A 21,804-nucleotide genomic window follows, 5' to 3' on the forward strand; every position below is an offset into this window, starting at 1 on the left:
ACCAAGCTACAAAGATCATTCCATATAAATAAGGGGGGGGGGGAGGAGGGGGAAATTTTCAGTGATCAGTGGGATGTTATAAAGAGGTTCTTTTCCCCTTTGTTTTTCCAAGAAGACACCTTATCCAAGCAAGTGATCAACAAAAGAAGCTGCAGCCGAGTGAGCCCGTCAGATCCAACCATAGACCGCAAACCTCTGGCTGAGATTCAGAACATACCTGAGGACATTCAGAGCACTGGGCCTGCCCAGGGCCCTTGGCAGGCAGCACAGCCAAGTTCAAGTCTGCAGGTGCAAAGTGGTTCACAGGATGGAATCACTCAGCGCAGAGAAAGACACAACCGCCTGGAGAGAGACAGGAGGTAGCCAAAGGGTTTGAAGCCTAAAACACTGATGCTGTAACATTCCCATCGGTATCCAGAGTGGAATGTACATTTGACATACTTTGTTTTGCCTACAAGAAAAAGCAATGTAGGCAGTGAGGGTTTGGTGTTTGTTAGGGGGGAGAAACATGTCTGTTTCATTGTGGTTGTTTTTGTTGGGTTTTACTCTAGAAACAAACAAGAAGAGAGAGTTCAAAACTTTTAATGAATTATGTAAATATAAGATAACTTGCCTTTAACACAGCCAACATACAAATACAAAGCTTGTAGCAAACAAAAAGAAGTAGTCCTCAAAGCCTGTGGTTTGTAGGCTTGATTTTTAAATTGTTTCCCTTCCTCTTGCCCATGGGTTGGTAACCTTTTGTATTTGCTGTAGGCGCAGGATCCGGATCTGTTGTGATGAGCTGAATCTCCTCGTTCCCTTCTGTACTGTTGATACTGACAAGGCAACTACTTTGCAATGGACAACTGCATTTCTCAAGTACATCCAGGAAAGGCACGGGGATTCTCTGAAACAGGTGTGCAATCTAATCTTGTTCTTGTTCTTGATACAATTGTGAGATGTTTTAAATCTGTCATAGCTAAAAGTATATGGAGTGCTTCTCCTTGATGCTGTTTGTGAAGGGCCTCTTTATCACTGAAACTTCCTTTTAAAAGTGCTTCTATTTAATATCTGTCCTCACAACAGCTTCAGTTCAGTAGTGTGCAGCCACAGGCTGGCTGCAGTGAGGCTTTTCAAATGAGATTTTAGAATTTATTTATTTTTTCAGTTAGCCCAGTTCCTGAGCACGATAGCAGCTGGACACCACTGTAGAACTAGAGTCCTCTTCAATCATTCCTTGTCTCCTTAATGTTCTTTATTTTCTGTGTATTTCATGGACTTGCCTTCTAGCTGACTTTCCTGGACTTAGTGGTTAAGGGAGGGGAATCACAACTACATGCCCACACTTCCTCCAAGTGGGTGAGAGTAGTAGAGGCTTGTAAGCTCTATAAGCAGCTCTCATGCAACCACACCAGCAGTTGCAGCCCCAGAGTAATTCTGACTCTGCTAAGTGTCTGCAGAGAGTAGATGGAGCATGGGTAGGAAAACCTGCTTGTCTAGACCCTGGTGTGGCTTCTCAGCACTTCCTACTACAGGTGTATAGTTTTATTTCCCAAAGACAGTAGTGAAACAAAAACATACATCTCAAGTAAATACCTATATTAAACATAATCGTTATTTATTTTGATTTTTAGGAATTTGAGACTGTGTTCTGTGGTAAAACAGGCAGGAGACTAAAAGTACCAAGATCAGACTCATTTGTAACGTGTCCAGTGCAGGAAAACACACATGGCTACGGAGACCAAGTAGTCTGAGCTGACTGCCTTGAAGTGCATGACAAGTGTGGTTAACTAACAATGGCCCAAACTGTATTTTAGTTTCTCCATTTACATGCTGAGTGTGAATTGCAAACAATACCTTGTAAAAATATATAAATAGAGCTTTAAAGAAAAAATTATTTATTAGAAATGGAAAGTCAACTACCAGCAATAGCAGTCAGTCCTCTGTTAAGGGGGCTTTGGGACCAGGAGCTACAAGAAAATGTCTTAACAACTAGGTATTTTTCCACTTCAGTTATGAAAAATATGTTCTTTTTCTGTTTGTGGTCCTGCTTAGGATTTTATTTTTGTCGTTGTTGTGTTTTGTTGGTTTTTGGGGTTTTTTTAAATGATCCAGTAGAGTTAGAAAAAGCTGTAGAACATCCATCTGTCCTGTTATTTTAAAGACTAGCTGCAAATATGTTCTTCAAGTGTAAAAAGAAATTGCAGTTCCCATCTTTTAATTTTTCTATTACAAATTTAAAGGCTATATTGGTTAATTAGGTGCACAGTTTCTAAACTGTCCTGCTATTATACATTCCATATTTGCCATATACATTTTAAACTACACAGCCCCAGAAAGTAACATAATGTTGTTAGCTTTTTTTTTAACACAGGACTAGTTCTGCTGTCTGTCACACAACTGTCCAACAGGTTCTTGTGTGGTTATTTTAGTCCAAGAGTGGTGTAAAAGTAGACTGTAAAAAGTAGATTATTTAAATGCAGAAACTATTTTCATATTTAAAGATTAATATGACTTCTTTGTTCATAAGCTTTAGCATATTAGGGCAGAAATAGAATAGTGTGTGAGCTGAGAGTGGTTTTCTTATTTTTTTTAATAGATGATGCTAGCAGGTTTTAAAGTACAAAAAGGTCTCCCAAATACTGTTTAAATCAAGGATACGGAATTTTGCAGCAATTTATTTCCAGACAATCCTAGTAAAACCAGTTCTGGAAAACAGAGTTCAACTGAGTTAATTTGATGTGTATAATGACAGATACAACATCACAAAGAAAAGGTAAAAAAACCAAAATCTCCTTTTATTTTTACAACAGTTCATACAGGTGTTTTTGGCTGGACTTCAGAAGAGCATCCTTTCTTATTTGGGGTTTCAGTCACAATTACTGTGCAAATAGCTTAAGCAGAGGTTGTGAAAATGCTGTTCTTTAATTTCCTTTAGTGTCATATGGAAATGTACAAAGAGTCTCCCCTGTATATTAAAATATATACATTATATCTCTTGCAGAATTCGATTGCAGGAGAATTACTATTTACTTATCTTGGCAAACATTTGAGGTGCAATCTGAAAAACTGGTAATTGACAGCAGAGACTTAAACTCTGGTCTTTACTTAAGCCAGAATCTTAAAATATTAAAATACAGGATATTTTGATGCCTAATTTTCACTGATGTGAGGTGCCCAAATAGCTCAGCAATGTGTATCTTAAGCAGGTTTGTGCACTACCTGAAGTCAGTGGGAACAGCACCAAGGAATTCAATGGACAAGGCTCAAACATTTATACAGGAAAATTAATGATCTCTAGTACAGTTGGGGAGGAAGGGTGATGGTAAAAAGGAACAATGCTTCCTCTTGCAGGTCTCCTGAACAAAGGGAGAAAGGGAAGGTGAGATGATTTAGCAGTAAAATTTCTGGAAAATAAGTGGTGGGGGGGAGGAGAAAATACTCATAAAGCATCTTTTAATTATAAGTTTTCATCTGATGCTTTCTTTTTCATAGAACTGTGTCAGTCTCCACTTAATACAATAGAAGGAACATCTGTCCATTTATCACTAGGAGGATTCTGTCTGTTTTCTTACAATGTACTCTTTATTTAAATATTCAGTCCCTTCTCCACTTCTTGTACTGTTGTTTTATGATTTTTTGGAAGTTGATGCTCCAACAGCTCCCATGCAAGCCGATGTGTCACAAATTCCTGGAGTTCCCTGAGCCCCAATAGCACCAGGAGTACCAGGATCCCCTGGAAGACCGGGTTCACCCTGAGCACCATCCCGACCATTTTTAGTAATTCCAGGTACACCAGGTGGTCCTAAACAAGAAGGGGAGAAAGATTACGTTAATTATTAACCTTTTTTCATTTTTCATTTAATGTATGTGTGTGTTACTTTTAGAGTTCTTAAAATATTTTGAGTGTCTGTACATCAGACTTGTTATGGCCTGTTGAGTACAAGGTGTTGAATAAATTTAGCCTGAATCTGCAGTATGTGCATTGGATTTTTCAGACTACTTTTGGATCTCCTGGCATTACCTTGGCATATTGAAGGCAGATGTTTAGTGTTGCACTTTTGTCACTGCCTGTAGAACTGGATTCTATCTCAGCACTGCCCCCATTAGTGTAGGGCTCCAACAATAATAACCAGTCATTTGTGACCAGACAATTTTACACTGTCCCTGAATAGTTTGCCCAAGGGATTTCCTGGGTGTGGAATCTCACAGCTTAGTTATTGTGACCAGCTACATCTGTTCCTCCTTGCTGGCCCTCAGCTTGCTCCTCAGATTCAGCTGCTTCAATTCATCACAGCTCCTTAGCTGTGATTAAGATTCTGAGTCTCTTTATTATTATTGAGAGTCTCTTTAATACCTGTGTCTACTTTCACACATTTGCTCACAATGACATATGTATTTTGTTTATTGGCAAAAATAATTTCTGCTTTGGGTAGACTCAAGCTATTTATTAATTTCTTTTTTTCCTTCAGATGCCAAACATAATTCACAAAACTAATTTCTGTAGCAGCAAGCTACTGAAGCTTTCTTAAATACTGTAAAATACAATTCTGTCTCCCTAAGGGACAGACACATCAGGAGGTCTGTAAACCTGCAGTCCTGTCTTAATTATGATGGAGAGTTGGGGCCTGATTATTTTCATGTGATAAACTGCACCTGCTGTTGATCATATGTTTCCTGAGTAAGACACGTGCTCTCAGTGCCTAATATGTGACACAGCCTCTTCTTACACACTTTGGAAATGAAAACATTTATGGATAAATGCAATTCTTTTATGGAAGCTAAGACAACTGGGTATAAATATTCTGGTTTTATAAAATTACATGGTTGCAGAGCCTGCTTTTGGTGCCTGTAATGTAACCATTGCCCAGATGTAATCACAAGTAGAATAGGTAAGCAAAATAAAGAATATTCTTCCAAGTTTCTGATATATAATAATCTATTTGCATGAATTAATTTTTGAATCCTCTGATAAAGGATTCATGGGATTATAAGCAGGTGTATTTGGTTTTAGTAAAATTAAATATTGTCTCTGATTTCTCATTTGATCCAGAAACCTGAGCTGCAGGTTGGGGGGAAGCAGCTGCTAATCCAGGCTGTACCTCTCACTCTGGGCATTTTTTAAGCAAAGCATGAAAAAGACACGTGTCCATCAGGACACAGGCAATAGGCAGGATCCTTGGTCTTTAATCTGGAGCCAGAGCCTCTCAGTTGTTACACACCTTTAAATGAACTGATACACTGCTTGTTAATTAACTAATTAATTGCTGCATATTAAGTACCACTGAGAATAACAACCTTCTGACCCTGGCACCACATGTGATTAGTCAAGAAGGATTCTGACTTCCCAATCTATAAAATTCCTCTCCTTTCACAGCCTTAGTGGAAGAAACCAATAACAAATTAAGAGTCTGGCTGTCCCAGCAGCCTCTTCTCCAAAACATTCTCCGAAACACTTAGGCCGAGGCAGGAGTGGTGTGAAGAGGGGACGTGCTAATTAGGTTTACTGTCCACATTATCTGCACCTACTGTGAAGATGACAAAGTGATTATAGCACCCTCAATACACAGAGCTGCCCCTCTTGTGCCTCCACTTTAGTCATGGCTTATGGAAGGTTCCACCTAAACATGAGGAAAACCTTTCTGACAGGCTGCTCAGAGAGGTTGTGGAATCTCCTTCTCTGGAGACATTCCAAACCCACCTGGATATGTTCTTGTGTGACCTGCTCTAGGTGATCCTGCTCTGGCAGGGGGGGCTGGACTAGATGGTCTCTGGGGTTCCCTTCCAGCCCCCACCACTCTGTGTTTCAGTGCACTCTCTGCACAGCCTTACCTTGGAGTCCTTGATCGCCATCAGGCCCATCGATACCTTGACCAACGGGTCCTTTGTCGCCCTTTTCACCAGGGTCACCTTTAATCATAAACAGACCATTTCAGCAGTGAGTTGTGTGCTGCAGCTGGATCCTGAGACAGGAAGGGGAAAGACCAAGAGGCACCCCAAGTCCTCAGGACACAGCTAGGATCCCTGCACCCTTACAGCTGCAAAACTGCTCTCCAGAACTCCCGCAGCTGCCCAAGGCCTGATTTTTTCTCCTCCACTGCTGCAATCACTACCAGTTTGCAATGTATTTCAGTGGGCATCAAAAAGAAGCAGGTCAGTTTAGTCTCACTCACCTCTGGGACCAGGATCACCAAGCTCTCCTGTTGGCCCTCTGTACCCAGGGGGACCACGAGGACCGGGGTGCCCAACACTTCCCACTGTCCCAGGAGGACCTGGGGGACCAGCTGGGCCAGGACGACCCGTCATTCCAGGAGACAAGGGCTTTCTCAGGTTAGCAGCTAACTGTGCAATTTGATCTGAAAAAGGACAATTAAAAGCTGCATGTTCAAAACTGTCACTCTTCGCTTGGTGTTTGTCATCATCTGCCACCAAGGGTGCTTGATGAACAGCTGTAAACTGGGTGTCTGAGAGTAAAGCAGAGCTGTGTTCTGCTCCCTACCACTGCTGCACACTTACTGCTTCTGGAGAAGGAAACATTGAATCTGCCCTCTCAGCTCATCTGTGCCTTGCTTTTTTTTTTTTTTTTACATCTCTTTTGGGCAGAAATCTGCTTTTAAACCATTGATATTTCCTGGCTCCTAAACCACCGTAAAAGATACTAGGTATTCTAGAAGAGGATACTTAAATTATAGTTAAAAGAAGGTTTCTGAAACAGTATTTCAGAGTGTAACAATGCTTGTGCCAGAGCTGCTTTCAGCACACTTTGTATGGCACCACAACGAATAATTTCAAAATACTAGTTGTGGAAAAATGAAAGACACCCCAGACCTCCTGAATAATCTCCTTAAATTAAAGGTCAGTGTATTTTTCCTTATCAAGACAGAAAAATAACAAAACTGAGGAGTTATCTTGTGTTCAGGATTGACTCATCTTCAGCTAAATACAGTAATTACAGTCAGTTTTCTCCCAGTAATACTCACCATTTATCATTTCCCCACAGAGTTCTCTTATATGTTGTTCACTGGCCTCTTTTCCCTGCAATTAACAGCAGAATCCATCCTGAAACAAACCCCCCTATCAATAATCACTCCTGGCAGAAGCATCAGGATCTGAAACTCCTCTCCAGCAGCTCAGTAAGATGCACAAGATCCCACATGGAGACGAGTGGATTTTTTCCCCCTTTCAAAGGATGCCAGCTACAGCTCAGAAGCTGTGTCACATTCATGGCTCTGGGACTCATTTGGCCTTTCCTAAATGACAAAACACGAGCTCTGGACCAACAGGTCTAACATTTGGAGCAGTGAATAGGAATTGTATTTAAAAATGACCAACTTCTGACTGACTTTTGTAACGAGGGCAGTGACTGACAGCCCATTCCAGTGGGCAGACAGTCTGTCCATCACTGGGAGAGAAGATCAGTCCTCAGGCTCTGCACTCTGGGAGATTTCAGTTCACAAACGATCAAGATGTTAATAATTTTGCATGGGAAACTCTGGATGCAAAGGTTGTTACCCTGCATGTGCAGGTACCTACTTCTGCCTGCTCAGTGCAGGACTTGATGTTTTGAATATGCATCCAAAATCCATGATCCATTTATTCCCATCAGGGACCCCCTGGCTGTGCCCCACCAGCAGGGAACACTTACTGGAGGCCCAGGTTTTCCAGTGATGCCAGGAACACCTTGCACCCCCTGATGGCCCATGGGGCCTGGATGTCCCGGGATCCCTGGTACTCCAGCTGTCCCATTAGGTCCCTGGACACCTTTTGGACCAAGTTCTCCTCTTTTTCCTGGCTGTAATGCAGAAGAAAAAAGAAGAAGAAGAAGAAGAAGAAGAAGAAGAAGAAAAAGACCAGTTAAAATGGAAGCCATGGTCCACTATTATCTCATGGGATTAATTAAGCCTTTCTTTGGGTTCCCTGACCTGGCTGACCAGGTAGGAGTGTTTGGGTGGGTTACATGGTAATAGGAGTCCCTGATACAGCAAAATGATTACACACATTTTAGTGTTCTGAGTGCCACAGAAAATTGTCATTGTCATTTTCATAGATTTTATAGCATGACCATGACAAAAACCTGCTTCTAGGCATCAATGCCAGAACAGGTTATGGAGATACAGCATCAAGAGATGCAACAAGCACATTCAGTCCCAAACCTTATAGGGCAGGAGCCCACAGTGTCTGACACATACCTCTCCTTTTTGGCCAGGGGGACCAAAGGGACCCTGTCAGAAAGAAAAGGGAAATAAGAAAGGATGATCCCATCAGCAAGTGCACATCTAACGTCAGACCTCCCAAGACCTGTTGTGCACCATGAGGATGGTGGCAGAAAGGCTTGGGCTGCCTTCTCCTTTTCACAGCCATCAGGGTTGGAACTCTCTGAGGTTAAGTCTTACTGACCATATTAGTTCTTGATACATGGGTGTCTAGACCCAGCTGTTATCTGAGGGGTCAATTCTACTGAATGTAAGGACACCTACCAGTTCTCCTTTGTCACCTGGGAGGCCATCTGCTCCAGCCATCCCCTGAAAGTGAGATATCAGAATTAACACTGTACCTAAGAGGGTTTTGTTGGTGCCTGCTCCAGAATATTTTCATTTGAGGGAATAAAAGCAGTTTGTGTTGTCAAAGGCTGCACCCAAGGTACAGTTTGAATGCCTCTGCTGACTACAGCAGGAAAGTTACCACTTACCTGGTTGCCTTTGGGACCAGGAACTCCAGTAGGACCCTAAGAATAAGAAAAAGAAAGAAGGCAAATGAGCTCAAACTGTTATTTTCCTGTGAATTCCTGGTGTGGTCAGTCACTCAGCAAGGGGTTGGGAACTAGTCTCCCAGTGCCAAGTAGGAGGGACTGAATGTCATTCATACTTCTTAAAAACCAGAAGAGATTTAAGTATCCCTGCTAGCTCTGTGGCCCTCTGCAGTCACTGGTTTGTGTTTTAGGACAGTTTCTCAGGCATCTTGCAGAGCAGCTGCAGGTCTTCTGTCCACGAAGTCCTCACCAGCCAGACCAAAGGGACTTCCTTGACGTGGCTCAGCAATGCACTGCTCCCCACCTGCCTGGCACAGGTTATCTGCACTGGCCTTTTTCATACCACCTCCTCAACTTCCTAAGTAAAACTAAACAGAATTCTGTGCTTTTTAACCTAGGCTTTAAAATCTGTCTCAGGAAAATCAACTTTCTCACCCATCCCAGGAGCACAAACTCTGTTTTTCTTCTGACCCTGTTTTTCATCATTGTCATCTCCCTCTCCTGACCAAACCAGCAATTTAACAGATTCACAAAGGAGGAGGTCCAGGATGAGACTGGTGGGCAATTAATCTCTGCCTTCCACACATGAAGATATGAGAAGGAGATTGAATTTTCTTCTGGCATAAAATAGAAAAGAACATATTTGTACTGCAAGAGCAAAAAGTCAGGATGTTTTTTTCAGGGCTTAATGGGGCTGTCAGTTTTCCTGGGGATTTAGAGATATACTTCTGGCTTTGAGAGTCACAAACAATACTGCCACAGGAATAAAATACATTTAGATGATGGACTGATTAACACCCTAGGAATAATCCAGGCAACGTGAAAAATCCTTCCACCTTTATCTACCTGCTATTCACAGAGAGGCCACAAGACATTTCAACCCTTTTCGTGACTCTGGGTCTGCACAGCAGAGCAAGGGATCCAGGAGAACCCCAGATTTTTTTCTCTACTGCCAAATCTACATGGGAAATTCAGCCATTTTACCCTTCAGACAGGATCTCTACAGCACATTCAGCAACCTGGCATCTGCAAACTGGCCTTTTTTTAATAACTAGGTCTGGAGATGGCTCAGCAGAACAGAATCTTCGAGGAGGACAAGCACACCTGACAAGGGCATGGCATTTTGCTCAAGTCAAGCACTGAATAAGTTAAAAAAGGGAAGATTTCTATTCAAGAAAAAACAATTCTCAGCAAAACAGCCAATGGACTGTGGAAATGCAAAATTGCTGTGGTTATTTCTAACCCCCACCTTATGTTTCCTGATGGCAAAGGAAATATATTCTTTTTTGAACATTATCACCTGGATTTGTACTTCAGTCCTGAGACTCCATGAAAGTTCGTGGCAATAAAACCCAGTTAAGTGACCAGAGACTGTGTCCTGCAACAAACCCTTAAAGAAAAGCTTAGCCACAAAGTTTTTTTGACTCAAATCTGTGTAATTCACAGCCAGGAAGAAGTGGCAGGACTTGAGAAGCATCAGCTCCACATCCACCAGCTGTCCTCACGTTTGTGTCACTGTCAGTTAAACAAACCCAACATTTCTGGGCAAGCCCCTAGTGACACCAGCAGGGAGCTGAGACACCTTGCCCCGGAGGGCTGCTGGCACTCAGAATCCTCAGGAATTTGATCTTAATACAAATCCTTAGGAAAAATATTTACCTACTACTACCACAGGCAGTAATAACAGTCCAATCCTTCCTCTCCCCACTATCCCACTCCAACAGGATGGCTCAAATATAGTCTCAAAGCTATTTTATATCTCACAGTCAAATGCACTAAACCTCTTCTGTTTTTCATGCCAGCAAACACACTCACTGATCCACTGGTTTATACTCCTGGCCACAGTCAGTCCAAGGACAGTGAAAAAGCCTGTCAGTACCCGTTAGCTCAGGTTTGCAGGAATTATTAAGGGGTTTTTCCAAATAAAATAAAATAAAAAGCCATGCTTGGTTTCAGGAGGGTGTGATGGGTTGGCTGCAGCTGGGATTGTATTGATCCCTTCTCTGCAGTTCTCCTCTTAATAAACGTCAGGACCAGCAGCTGGGCTGGCAGTAAAGCAACCCCAGGGTGGTACCTGCTGCTCTCTTTGTCCTCCCCCCAGCAAATACCACCACCCCCAGCAGCTCTGGCTCTTTGTTTAAGCTGTAAAGGTCTTAGAATTGTCCCAGCCCAAACCTTGTGCCCAGTACTAAGCATGGAAACTGGCTGTGCTGATTGCAGACAAACCTGCTGTGGTTATCTGAACTTGGGTTTGCTTATCCACACCTGCTGGGAAAAGCTGCTCACCAGCTGTGCTGGCAAGAAACAATCTACAGAATCACAGAATGCCAGATTGGAAGGAACCTCAACGATCACCTGGTCCAACCTTTCTAGGTACTGCTCCAGTTTATATGAGATGGCTCAGCTCCCTGTCAAGCTGACACTTAAAACTGTCCTATGTGGAGGAATCTACCACTTCTCTTGGGAGACTATTCCACTGTTTGACTGTCCTCATAATGAAAAATCTACCTCTTGTGTCCAATCAGAATGCCCCCAGGAGCAACTTGTGCCCATCACCCCTTGTCTTTTCCATGTGGCGCCTTATAAACAGGGAGTCTCCATCTTCTTGGCAACCACCCTTCAAGTACTGGAACATGGTGATAAGGTCTCCCTGAAGCCTACAGCTTAGAGCAACTGCACAGCTTCAGAGCCAGAAATAAACCCTAGATTTTTAAATGATTTTCTTTAAGCAAAACATTCCACCCCCTCTCAGCTCCCTGGACACCAGGGGCCTCTTCCCCTCTCAGCTCACACTTTTCACCGCAGTGGAGCCCTGGCTGCAGGCAGGACCCTGCAGCTCCACAATAAACCTCCTGTCTCACTCTTCCAGGCTCCAAGTCCCTCCAAGAGGCTTTTTTTAACCCTGCCTGGAGCCAGCACAGAGGGGCCATTGTGACCCCCCCGTGATGCTGTGACTGCTTACACAGAACCTTCACCTCGGAGCTGGAGCCCAGGGAGCTGGGAACACAGGGCTACTGTTCCCCTGCCCACCCCCAACCAATGTCATTCACTTTCCCCTACTGGCTTCTTTTAAATGAGACTCGATTCATTTAAATGAAAAGGGCCCGTTATCCTGAGGCGTGGGGCCCAGGTGTGTTGCTGCTCAGAAAGGAAATAACTGAGTCAACTGTCATTTTAAAAACATCCAGAAAATCTAATCAAGCATCTGAGTAACAAGCAGGCATGAATCAGCTCTGCTGTGCTCACTCGGAGCAGGGCTTTGGTGAAAGCAACAAACAGGGCACGGAAAAACCCCAAACAATCCTGTATTCTGCCTAGGATAGGATTCCAAAGTCTTTTTTAAGCAACCCCTGCCGTCTAAGCATAGTGTGAGTTCCTGACCTGAAGCAGAAGCAAGGGCAGGAACTGAAGAGCCGTGGTGCACCAATCCTGCTGCCTGCTGTGGGTCCATCCTGGGCACAGGGCAGGCACAGAGGATGGGTGGGGATGCCCCAGCTAGCCCTTCTACCAGGTCTGCTTGTGTTTGATGTTCTGACATCAGCCACACCCTGTTTGGGGTTCCTGTTGTGCTCTATTCTCACATCTCTCAAACATTAGTTACAGATGTCTTCTCCTTACCCTGTCACCTAACTCTCCACGAATTCCAGTTGGACCAGGAAGGCCAGGTTCACCACTGGCACCTTTGGGACCCTGTTAGGAAAACAAAAAGGAAATAGCTTCAAGTTCCAGGAAACACCAAAGTTCACCAGCCTCCATGACATGTTCAAAACCATCCTTTGTCTTGTGTCTGCTTTCCCCTGGGAGCCAGGGACTGCTGTGGCTGCTGGCACCACTTGTGATGGCTGGTACAGCTCAATGCAGCTTCTGCCCCACCATGTGTCACACCGAGGTCACACTTTGCCAAAGTGCTCCAGCCTTTCACTCATGGCCTGGTTCTTTCACTAATAAGGTCCCAGCTGTGACTTCTGACCAAGTGATGCTCCCAGAAGGTCTCAGCCAGAGTCACTGGCCAACAAACACTAAAGAGAAATCGTCCCACCAGGCAGCTTATCTGGCTTGGTGCTCTTTCCACTGTCCTCTGTCATGTGGGTGTCAAACTGGTTCTGGCAAATGGAAAGACACTTCCTATCACTTGGTGCCATCATGCACTTCTCTTGCCAGAACTTTGTAGAAAAAGGCCTTGCTACCCACGATGCACATTACATCCCACCTGTCAGCAAACTGACCTGGAAACCTCTGACTCCAGGGGCTCCCATGGGGCCTTGAAGTCCAAGTGGGCCCTGAAAAGAGAAAGACAAGCTTTGGTGAGGAGGAAATTCAGGGCCAGGTATGTCCCTGTGGGGTGAAATTGGCTCTCTTCTGACAGAGAGAAGCAGGCAGTGGAACTGCTGATGGAGCTGATGAGTCCCTGTGAAGGGCTGCTTGGGGTTTACTGAGCTTATTAACAAGTTGTTATTTTTAGAAAAAGTTCCTATTTGGATACATGAAGGATTAAGGACATACCAGGGTCATGAAGAGTTAAGATCAATGACAGCAAGAAGTGGTAGCAGGACAGAACACAGACCATAGACATTAAGGGGGATCTGCTATCCCAACATTACACTTTTAATTGATTCAGTTCAGCAAGAAATTACTGTAGAACATGTGCTGCCTGCACCTGGACATGAAAAATGGCAATTGCATCCTCTTGCTTGGCTGTACTTTGTACTACAGAACAGGGCAGCCTCTGCCACTGCTGCTGCAGGGGCTGGAAGAGCCCAGCTCAGCAGGCAGGACGTGGGCACTGCCATTAGGAGTCTCTGTTGCTTTCTACTGAGAAAAATCACACAGGCAGTAGAACTCTCAGGAGAAAGAAAAAACCCTAAGCAATTTAGGCACCTAAATCCCATTTTGTAAAGTGGCTTCTTGAAACAGATGCCTTAGGCAAACTTGTGTCACCAAGTGGGAAGGACTCCAGCTTCCCCTTCCAGAGCTCTTTCTGCTGTAGCACTGAGGGACACAAATAAACCTCAAACTGGCCTCTGCAGGCAGAGGATCAGTCAGCATAGACTGTCCAATGTACCCGAGAAACCAGCTGCCCCCAGGACTGCTGTGCAGGTGTTGAAATGGCATCTCTGCTTCTTCCTTCTGTATTTTTGCCCCCTAATTCTTAGTCCTACAAATTCTCCCTGGTACCTGAACATCCACTGTAATCTTGTAAATTTTTTTGTGGTTGTCATGTAAAGGATAAACCTGGTGTGACTGAGCATAAACTCTAAACCAGTTGCCCTTATCTCTGCCTGGCTCTCAAGACCTGCAGAGCTGTAACCTTGTACAGAAACCAGGGTCTGCCCAAAAGAATGAGGAGATCTGCTGAAACAAAGTTAGAGAACTGCTCAGGTATTTTTGTGGTTACTGTTTCCACTTCTGTTTTCTGTGTTCAATTCAGTGAAGAACTTGGAGAGTTACAGATACAGAGCTCTAGGCAAGTTATATTAAATTGCACCAAAAATGACTCTGCTGTGCTGGTACCTTTTTAAAGTGGTGGGACCTGATAGAACCTGATAGAACCTGACAGCCTTGGAATGGGAAGAAACCCTCCATATGCTACAAGAGATCAAGTCAGATCACTTTGAGTTGAACTGTCTTAACAGCAGACAAATCCTGCACCTCTCAGAATAGCCCAAGCTTAACTATATTTCATAAAAATGAGGACTCTAATACGAATCAGAAATTAGAAACCCAGGTTAGAAATGACCATCTGCTCTAACATCCAGGGCAGAGTCTGCACTGGTGCAATTAGCTCGACTGCCTTTGATTTCTGGCTCTAATAAGAAGATACCTTTTGTGGGGCCAGCTCTTCCCATGAAAAATTGCAGACATAAAAGCAAACATCATTAATTCAGTTTATTTCTCAGACTGATTTCCCTCTTCTTGGAATTTTAAAGAGCAGCTGCTCACGAATAATAAATCATCATGCTGTTCAATTTCATCCAAGTGGCACACACCAGAAATCACGTTAGACTTTGCTGTAGGCTTCTGGATTTCAAAATGAGATTAAGAGAGGAGGAAAAATAAAGAAAAAAAAAAAGCCCAACCAAACCACTGGAAGGTCAGACCCAACCATAGCAGCAGCACTAGCTGGGGAGTGACAGAATAAAAGGTATCCTAGCATTTTTGATAGAGTGAACAAAACCAGGTTTTTATCATCCTAATATCCTGTGTTATCATCTCTGCTGCTCAGCAGGGACACAACAGGCAGCCAGGGAATTATTTCCAGGTTTGCATTGCAACTCCTACAGCTTTTTGTTTCTCAGGCTCTGAGATGATGCAGAAAACACAGCGAAGGCAGGAGCAAGAGGCTCCTTTGAGGACCCCAGTGGCTTCTAACCCAGAAGTTTCCAAAAGTCACCAGTTCACAAAGTTAAAAGTGACACCTGCCAGAGCCTGTGTGGGGCTTCATTCCCCGGGGTTCACACCTCCCAGCAAGATAATGTTGCTGCAATATTGGGTGGGAGAAGGAAATGTGTGAAGAGATTCCCCACCTGAACACTCTCCTGGTCTTGCCCCACTGTAGGGTTGTGAACTTTGGGGCAATTTCAAGCAGAAAAAGCGTGTGACTACGTGTGAGGAAGGCACGGGATTCCCAACAGGTCTGAGCACTTTTCCAGCCCGTGTTTCTCACCGTGACAATGTACAGGCTTGGGTTTGTTGCTTGTACAGCTTCAGGCTTTGCAGTGAGTCTCCACTGCTCCAGGGAAAGAGATCTGCTGAAACAAAGTTAGAGAACTGCTCAGGTATTTTTGTGGTTACTGTTTCCACTTCTGTTTTCTGTGTTCAATTCAGTGAAGAACTTGGAGAGTTACAGATACAGAGCTCTAGGCAAGTTATATTAAATTGCACCAAAAATGACTCTGCTGTGCTGGTACCTTTTTAAAGTGGTGGGACCTGATAGAACCTGATAGAACCTGACAGCCTTGGAATGGGAAGAAACCCTCCATATGCTACAAGAGATCAAGTCAGATCACTTTGAGTTGAACTGTCTTAACAGCAGACAAATCCTGCACCTCTCAGAATAGCCCAAGCTTAACTATATTTCATAAAAATGAGGACTCTAATACGAATCAGAAATTAGAAACCCAGGTTAGAAATGACCATCTGCTCTAACATCCAGGGCAGAGTCTGCACTGGTGCAATTAGCTCGACTGCCTTTGATTTCTGGCTCTAATAAGAAGATACCTTTTGTGGGGCCAGCTCTTCCCATGAAAAATTGCAGACATAAAAGCAAACATCATTAATTCAGTTTATTTCTCAGACTGATTTCCCTCTTCTTGGAATTTTAAAGAGCAGCTGCTCACGAATAATAAATCATCATGCTGTTCAATTTCATCCAAGTGGCACACACCAGAAATCACGTTAGACTTTGCTGTAGGCTTCTGGATTTCAAAATGAGATTAAGAGAGGAGGAAAAATAAAGAAAAAAAAAAAGCCCAACCAAACCACTGGAAGGTCAGACCCAACCATAGCAGCAGCACTAGCTGGGGAGTGACAGAATAAAAGGTATCCTAGCATTTTTGATAGAGTGAACAAAACCAGGTTTTTATCATCCTAATATCCTGTGTTATCATCTCTGCTGCTCAGCAGGGACACAACAGGCAGCCAGGGAATTATTTCCAGGTTTGCATTGCAACTCCTACAGCTTTTTGTTTCTCAGGCTCTGAGATGATGCAGAAAACACAGCGAAGGCAGGAGCAAGAGGCTCCTTTGAGGACCCCAGTGGCTTCTAACCCAGAAGTTTCCAAAAGTCACCAGTTCACAAAGTTAAAAGTGACACCTGCCAGAGCCTGTGTGGGGCTTCATTCCCCGGGGTTCACACCTCCCAGCAAGATAATGTTGCTGCAATATTGGGTGGGAGAAGGAAATGTGTGAAGAGATTCCCCACCTGAACACTCTCCTGGTCTTGCCCCACTGTAGGGTTGTGAACTTTGGGGCAATTTCAAGCAGAAAAAGCGTGTGACTACGTGTGAGGAAGGCACGGGATTCCCAACAGGTCTGAGCACTTTTCCAGCCCGTGTTTCTCACCGTGACAATGTACAGGCTTGGGTTTGTTGCTTGTACAGCTTCAGGCTTTGCAGTGAGTCTCCACTGCTCCAGGGAAAGCGAGGCAGGAAGGATTTCATGTTTCATGTGCTGGGAGCAATGGACGCTGCAAGAGCTTGGCAGGAGCTTTGCTGCACTAATGCCCCACGTTCAGCACGAGCTGAGCCCCAGCACTGCTGCCTGATCAGGGGCTCTGACTGCCCAGCCTCACCTGCAGGACTCCAGCAGCTCCACAAACCTCCTGGCCAGCTGCAGCTGCCTTGGCCAAACAAAATGGGAGGAATCTGCATTTCTGCAGAGCTGACCCACGTATGGGGGTCAGAGCAGGATCTGACCACTTATGGGGAAGCAATTCCTCTGGTGCCAAAACTCCCCAGAGACACCACCAAGAGAGAACGTGCCCTTTTCTGTTTTCTACAGAGCAATCCCAGGTGCTGAGCTCCCTTTTGGCATGGAGTTGATTAACAAGCAGCGTTGTACTTACAGTGGCTCCTCTGGGTCCCGGCAGACCTCTCTCCCCAGGAACACCCACATCACCCTGGCAACAACACCACAGTCAGTCCTGCCATTCAGGAGCCAGGAACCCACCCTTCCCAACCCACTGCAGAGCTGGAATGTATTCCTGGCTCCCAGGTTCTTTCATTCCCAATCTCCCTGCCCCATCCACTGGGTCCCAGCACCCACCCTGGGCTCAGCACAGTGTCCATGGGGAGGTGCCCACCCCCCAGCATCATGCTTATCACCCCGGGCAAGACCTGGGGCATCACTAAAAGCTTTATTTGTGCAGGGAAGTAGCCTGGGAGCACCAGCTTCACAGCTTGGTTTAAAACAAGTGTAAACGTTGGGGATACATACAGGGATGCCAGGTTCTCCAGAGGGACCAGCCTCTCCCATCTCTCCTGGACTGCCCTGCAGAGGGAAAAGCAAACACTCCATCAGCACGTAATTTCAGAGTCATTTCTGTCCTACTTAGAGCAACAAATGGAGGAGGGAGCTAAAACTGGATCAGGAAACAAAAATAGCTTTAAACTTCCACAGTTTTAGACCAAAAAGTTCTTTTGGAAGCATACACAGGACACCCCATTTCATTAATTTCTGCATCACCTTGATGCAAGGAGAAGCACCTTCCTGCAGTGCTCTCAGGGATGAGGATTAATAAGGATAATGCTTCAGGTGCAGAGAAAGAAATTGAGAAAGGAAGGGAAGGCACATTTAAAAAGGCACTTTCCAGAACAGGTTTGTGCTGGACTGCTTTGGTCTGTGTGAGATTTCCTTTTGTTTCACAGGTAGGTGTCAATCTAAAGCTCCTTGGAAGCTCCTGGGGTGGGGGGAAAGCTCCCAAAGGCAAAATGAGATAATCCTGCTCCTGCTTGGCTTTCTGATCCCCACAGATGAAGCTTTCTCATGGGACTTTGCCAAAAGGGGGAATGCTGCCTTCTGGGGTTCCTAAGCCACTGACAACTCTCTTGTGCATCTGCCAGGTCTTCACTGACCCAGGTGCAAGGGCTGTCTCAGCAAGAGTGGGGTCACCTCAGTCCTCACACCTACTGCCTGGGGCCCCAGCCCTGGCAGCAACACTCACTCCATCCCTTTGGGGTAAGGCCTCCCAGGGTCTGTTTGTGGGCACTAATCTCCCAAAGCTGAAAAGTCTTGCCAGGACAAGTTCAGTAGCTTCCCCACCAGAGCCCATCAGAGAGATTCACTTACTGGTTCCCCCTTTGAGCCTTTAATACCTGCTCTTCCAGGCAGCCCCTGGAAACAAACAATAATATTAAAGCAATGTCAGAAGGAGTGGAGTTATTAAATTTGTTATTCTGGTCTGATTTGACATCCAAAGAGCAATGTTTGCTTGAAACAATGTGGGATTTATGTTTCTGCAGCTTTCACCAGGAAAATGATGGCTTCAATTTCTCTCTTGTTCCCTGAGCTCTGTGCACACCAACCCATGACAATCAGAGCAGCAGGAGGAACATACAAACTGAGCTACAGCAGCAACACTTTGCAGAAACCTGTCTCTAGGGGTGTTCAAAATACCCTGTAAGACAGGAAGAAAGGAACACTTTACCTCTATCTAAATAGTTGGAAGACTGGAGAGATTTGCTAATGAACACTAGTAAGCCAGGGAGAGAGCTCAGGACCCTGTATCCCAGATCTTACCTCCCTGCATAAGGGATGAAAATCCCTGGGATGTGAAAGAGCAAATCCCTCTCAAACATAAGTTTTAAACAGAGCCACAGTGCCAAAAAGCCTGGGTATTACTGTATAGTATTTAGTGCTGCTTCAGATGTCTTCCTTTCTGTCTTGTACACTGCTCCCTGACTGTATGGTGGGAAAAGCTTAAATGGGGACCCTTGTGAGACACTGCACCAAATGCACCTCCCCTCTCCCCAGGAAGGATCTCTGGCCAAGCTGCCATACTCACAGGCAGCCCGTTTGGTCCTTTCTCTCCAGGAGCACCCACACGAGCTGCATCACCCTGTGGACACCAAGAGGTTAGGAGAGACCCTCTGCTGCTGGAAGGTGGTCTGACACAAGTGGGGGACACATTCCCAAACAGGCTTTTGTCATCTTCTCCCTCCCTATATAAGCAGGACCCAGAGCCTGTTGTGCCTGCAGTAGGTGGGCACTCCCAGGACAGGGGTGCCCAGAGCTCCCAGGGGATTCCCAAGGCCCCGTGCAGCTCCCAGCCCTCCTTGGCAGCACATGGGCTGTGTTCCCAGGGGATCACTCTTCAAAAACCAGGCAGCCAGTATCTTGACAGAGCTTTCTCTCCAGGCAATTAAAATAAACAGATGTCTCTGTCAATGGCTTGAAAAGGCATCTCTGAAGGCCTGGAGTCAGCCAGCAGGAACCACTGGGTACAGAGACACAGCTGAATTCAGCTCATGTGTGCACAGCCTGTGTGTGCATTTCTTTCTTTAGGGAATTCCCTTGGCATCAATTAATGAAAGCAACTCCATTCTCCTTCACTACTTATGCTATAGGAAAACTTTTCAGGAGCAAAAGCTTTCCAGCCGTGCTCTTGATGAGCAACAATAGCTTTGCAAAACACAAGGGGCAGTAAGAGAAACCTTCCCTGTTGAAGTAGGACTTTACAAACCTTCTCACCATCGAATCCAGGAGCTCCATCCCGCCCATCCTTGCCAGGCATCCCCTGAAACCACACACAACACAAGTCAAGGTTCTGAGGCAGGTGCTGTAGTTTGCCAAATCCATCCACACCAAGGAACCTTTTGGCAAGGGGTCCCACTGCAGGTGTGCTGGGAAACAGGGAGGGTTTTCATCAAGAGCAGTCAGCTGGGCTTGGTCCAAGCAGGACTATGCTGAAGGTTAGACCCACAGAGCAGAATTTTGATGGCTGTGAAATGCAAGTTTGCTCATAGAATCTTTTATCTCATAATCTGCAAGCAGGATAACACTGAGATTTGCATCTGGCTTAGTTGACTTACAGGTTCTCCTATGAGTCCACGAGCTCCTGGGTTTCCTTTTGGTCCAGGTCTACCCTAGAAAACAGCAATGGATCCTGAGTTATCCAGGACACAGCCCTCAAGAGCAATCAGTCAACAAAGATGATACTCAAACTCTGCAGGCACAGTTCATCCAGTCTGTGCTGGCTCCTCTGCCATTCATATTGGGGTGGGAGTTTCAGGACACACCAAAAAACTGTCCCAGTGCTGGGCTGCTGCATCTGGGAACCCTTGATCATTTAAAGGGAGGGAGAAGTGAGATCTGATCCCTGTGCTCTGGACTGTAAGAAGCACTTAGGCATCTTATTAATTAGGCATCTTTAATAAGACTTAAACATCTCATTTTTGAGAGGAATACTTTCATCCCTTTCACCTCCCTTTCAAATTAGCCAAGGAGGGACAAACCACAATAGACCTGTGCAACTGGAGGATGTTTTACTGCACTTACAGTATCACCTTTGGGCCCCCTGAATCCTTGAGGTCCTTTGCTTCCTTGGTCACCCTGTGACAGAGGAGGAAAAGCCATTAAGCATCTTCATCAGCCAGTGACAAAGATGAAGGCTGGGGAGGGCTTGTCTGGGCTGTGTGCTGGTGCTGGCAGAGGTGTGAGCACACAGGAGCTCAGCTCTTCCTCCTCAGTTACACCCTGCAATTCCTGACACACCCCTCGGGGCAGAGACCATCTTCTCCTTCATTTAATGAAGCATTTTCTTTAGCCAGAAACTGAGCAGGAGAAAAACTTTGCTATTTATTGTCTCGATCCTTCTTGGTGTGAGGGAATGTTTGGTGCTCAGTAAGCACCTCCTGCTGCCTTTGTTTGGATGAATTTCTTCTATAATTGGAGGGGTCTAGGACTAGGACAAGGACTAGGGAGGGGGTCCCTGGAGGCTGGCACTGCAGGCTGTGGGGTGCTGGCTGCTGGGAACATATCTGCTAAAAAAAGCAGATGTTATATTATTCACACTAAGGAGAGACTGGGTGGCAGGGCAGTGGAAAATATTCTTAGAGAGGCCACAGGAGCAGGGGCAGCTCAGGTGTCACATTTGGGCACAGTCGGGAGGGTAGGGGGTCTGCCCACAGGTATGTGTGCAGGCTCAGGGTTCTTCCCTTTTCCTCAGAGCTCTACAGGAAGATAAGGACTCCATCTGTGACACACAACTGACAATTTCTGCTGGTAGCAAAAGTCCTTGTGAGCTGTGGGCACTTGGGAACAGAGCAGGCTCAAAGGATGTGAAGCTCTGGACAGTGCTTGGTGTTTCTTCCTTAAAACTCTCCTTCCCAAGACCAGCTGATGCCTTTTCCCAAGCATTTGCCCACAGGATGCTGATGCTCCAGGGAAAGCAATGACAGAGAGCAACAGAAATGGGGTGATGCTTTCCTGGCACAGGGAAGGACTGAGGGCAAGACCCCGTGAGGTCTGGGAGAGGTGAAATAACATTCCTCTGACTGGAGGGGAAAAGGAAAAGGGACTAATGGGCTGGAGATGGTCAGCACACTGCTCCTGCTCTCTGGCAGCAGAGCATCTAG

At 45.3% G+C, this 21,804-nt stretch overlaps 2 protein-coding genes across 2 annotated transcripts in view; one reads left to right on the top strand and one right to left on the bottom strand.

Moving 5' to 3' along the window:
- TCFL5 (transcription factor-like 5 (basic helix-loop-helix)) overlaps positions 1-1,736 on the top strand; it is a 4,951-nt gene extending 3,215 nt beyond the window's left edge. The window contains exons 4-6 of the mRNA XM_009998725.1: positions 116-359; positions 757-898; positions 1,617-1,736. Of these exons, the coding sequence (XP_009997027.1) occupies positions 116-359; positions 757-898; positions 1,617-1,736 (506 nt within the window). The remainder of the gene's footprint in view (positions 1-115; positions 360-756; positions 899-1,616) is intronic.
- Positions 1,737-3,214: 1,478 nt separating this feature from the next.
- The window catches only part of COL9A3 (collagen, type IX, alpha 3), a 36,996-nt gene continuing 18,406 nt past the window's right edge, over positions 3,215-21,804 (bottom strand). The window contains exons 15-31 of the mRNA XM_009998727.1: positions 20,726-20,779; positions 20,260-20,313; positions 19,911-19,964; positions 19,233-19,286; positions 18,518-18,562; positions 17,666-17,719; positions 17,295-17,348; positions 12,958-13,011; positions 12,350-12,421; positions 8,672-8,707; positions 8,460-8,504; positions 8,172-8,204; positions 7,628-7,774; positions 6,963-7,017; positions 6,156-6,338; positions 5,815-5,892; positions 3,215-3,787 (exon numbers count right to left, since the gene is read on the bottom strand). Of these exons, the coding sequence (XP_009997029.1) occupies positions 3,612-3,787; positions 5,815-5,892; positions 6,156-6,338; positions 6,963-7,017; positions 7,628-7,774; positions 8,172-8,204; positions 8,460-8,504; positions 8,672-8,707; positions 12,350-12,421; positions 12,958-13,011; positions 17,295-17,348; positions 17,666-17,719; positions 18,518-18,562; positions 19,233-19,286; positions 19,911-19,964; positions 20,260-20,313; positions 20,726-20,779 (1,248 nt within the window). The 3' untranslated portion in view covers positions 3,215-3,611. The remainder of the gene's footprint in view (positions 3,788-5,814; positions 5,893-6,155; positions 6,339-6,962; positions 7,018-7,627; positions 7,775-8,171; positions 8,205-8,459; positions 8,505-8,671; positions 8,708-12,349; positions 12,422-12,957; positions 13,012-17,294; positions 17,349-17,665; positions 17,720-18,517; positions 18,563-19,232; positions 19,287-19,910; positions 19,965-20,259; positions 20,314-20,725; positions 20,780-21,804) is intronic.

This window comes from Chaetura pelagica, unplaced genomic scaffold (assembly GCF_000747805.2).
Source record: "Chaetura pelagica isolate M959 unplaced genomic scaffold, ChaPel_1.0 scaffold275, whole genome shotgun sequence".
Taxonomy (NCBI): Eukaryota; Metazoa; Chordata; class Aves; order Apodiformes; family Apodidae; genus Chaetura; species Chaetura pelagica.